Source organism: Anneissia japonica, unplaced genomic scaffold (assembly GCF_011630105.1).
Source record: "Anneissia japonica isolate Jap-2015-1 unplaced genomic scaffold, ASM1163010v1 scaffold288137_len36054_cov100, whole genome shotgun sequence".
NCBI lineage: Eukaryota > Metazoa > Echinodermata > Crinoidea > Comatulida > Comatulidae > Anneissia > Anneissia japonica.
In genome coordinates this window covers 28,026-30,126 of record NW_022709375.1, presented here as the reverse complement: position 1 = coordinate 30,126, position 2,101 = coordinate 28,026, and the positions used below count along the sequence as shown (strand labels likewise).

At 41.8% G+C, this 2,101-nt stretch overlaps 1 protein-coding gene across 1 annotated transcript; it reads left to right on the top strand.

The window, feature by feature from the left end:
- The first annotated feature begins 765 nt into the window (after nucleotides 1-765).
- LOC117106681 (uncharacterized protein K02A2.6-like) lies at nucleotides 766-1,653 on the top strand. The gene has a single exon (XM_033248088.1). It carries the CDS (start codon nucleotides 766-768, stop codon nucleotides 1,651-1,653), a length of 888 nt encoding a protein of 295 aa, XP_033103979.1.
- Nucleotides 1,654-2,101: the final 448 nt, after the last annotated feature.

The following is a 2,101-nucleotide window of genomic DNA, read 5'->3' as shown; positions in this document are numbered from 1 at the left end:
TGCGAGGTCCGTGTATTTACACGGAAGTTAAATGCAGTGCGTGGTCGAACGGGGGTAAGATGTAAAAAACATCTGGAACACGCTCGCCTATTTTGACCACCAAATTTAGGGTTATAGAACCGTGTATCGCTGTCAAAGGCTATTATCGCGACCATTAATCATGTTTTAATGACTCTACCGTCTGGCGGTCAACATGAATTCAATTCAACACGCGCGAAAACCATAGGCCTGTCCACAGTTTTACAAAAACAAATGCATTCGCTGACCTGTTGTTAATGTTATAGCATCATCTTCATCATTTCAACATGTCTGTGTGGACCGAACCTATGATACGTTACTTTCTCTCATTGGAGGGGGGAGGGGGAGACAGAATACGGAGACAACTGGACGGCACCCGCCGAAACAGCGGTATTTACAAAGAAATAACTGCATCGAAGAAAAATTTAGGGGAAAGTTGACAGTGACACAGGTCACCAATAAACTGAAGTATTTGCGCAGGGAGTACAGTACAAGTGCGTGAAGCGTGGTTAGAAACGTAAATATTGCGTGGCATGATGGGATATATACTATTGCCTCGCTGACCTCAAACGAGTATTTCCGAGGTAAATTTTTACACGGTTAGACAAGATAAGTTTGTGCTCGAATGCGGGGATCCCCCGTGGTGTAAAGCCGTGCGTTTACCTGTCATATACACGGAATTTAATATGCGTGTATTCTTCCGGAAAATCATGGAGTCGAGTACATGTTGACCATGCGATTAATTTCATGGGTTCAAATCGGTTGTTAGTAGTTGATGCATATTCAAAGTACCCGTGTATTCATCCAACTACTTCCACTTCGACCAGCGCTACTATCAAGCTACTTGAAGAGGATTGTGCTCATTTCGGATACCCACACACACTGGTATCTGACAACGCAACTACTTTCACATCGGATGAATTTCAGCTTTGGTGTACGGAGAGGGGTATTGTCCACCTTACAGGAGCACTATACCACCCAGCTACCAATGGAGCTGCGGAGAGATTAGTACAAAGTTTCAAACAAGCATTGAGGAAATCTACTCATCCTCCAGGTGTTGCACTGAAGGAATTCCTCATACAGTATAGACGTACTCCACTACCTACAGGATTCTCCTACAGCGAATTACTAAATGGAAGACAAATAAGAACCAAGATTGACACCGTATTGCCTTCACCAGCTCATATTGCACAAGGCAAACAAAATGTTAAGTCATTGGTTCGAGAGTATAAAATTGGAGACACATGTTATGCATTGTATTGTGGACCAAGGAGAGATAAAAACCCCAGATTGGTACCGGCCGTGGTTACTAAAAGACTAGGACCACGTTCAGTAAATGTTAAAGTTGTGCCTAAAGGCCCGGTGTGGAGACGCCACATAGAACAATTGCAGCCACGATATGAAACCAAAGAAGATGCGGATCCAGGAGTTGATTACCAACATGATAGTCTGTTGGACAATAATTATCCTGCAGTCGAACAGGCTATGATGGACACTAATGTTAATGCCCCTAAACCTTCAATTAACCATGATAAACATTATAGAGTTCATAATGACAATCGTGAGCAATATGGACCGCAGAATCCCCGTCGTTCAAGCAGAGCGCGTAAATCTAAGATGATGTTCTCATATTAGTATTAAAGTTTATGTTCCTCCCATTAACATTTAACTTTAAACTTAGTGGGGGAGGTGTTGTGGACTGAGAATTAAGTTAACTATTAGTGCGCCACCTATCGGTGCATCGTCGTTGACGACCATCTTACAATACAGAAAGTTTGCTGTGTATTTGTTTGTGTTGTTTTGAGTTCCGGAATTAAAGTAACTCACGCTGTTTAAAACCTATGTGTGTTATTTATTTATTGTTCTGAAACCTTCCAAGAACGTAACATTCTCCTAACAATATCTTACGATGTTTCTTCATTCAGATTCTGCTTAATAACATCGGATTTTAGCATTTTATTACAAAAAACCACGGCTTTTAACGCCTAATATGGCTCCATCCGTCATCTCCAATGGCGAATTGGCGATCGAGCCTAATGCTGTTGCCAGAATTCAAACTTTATGATTTGGTGTTGCCAGAATT

Bases quoted from the DNA above. Each gene is read 5' to 3' on its own strand.
- LOC117106681 (XM_033248088.1), top strand. From the start codon at position 766: ATGGGTTCAAATCGGTTGTTAGTAGTTGATGCATATTCAAAGTACCCG.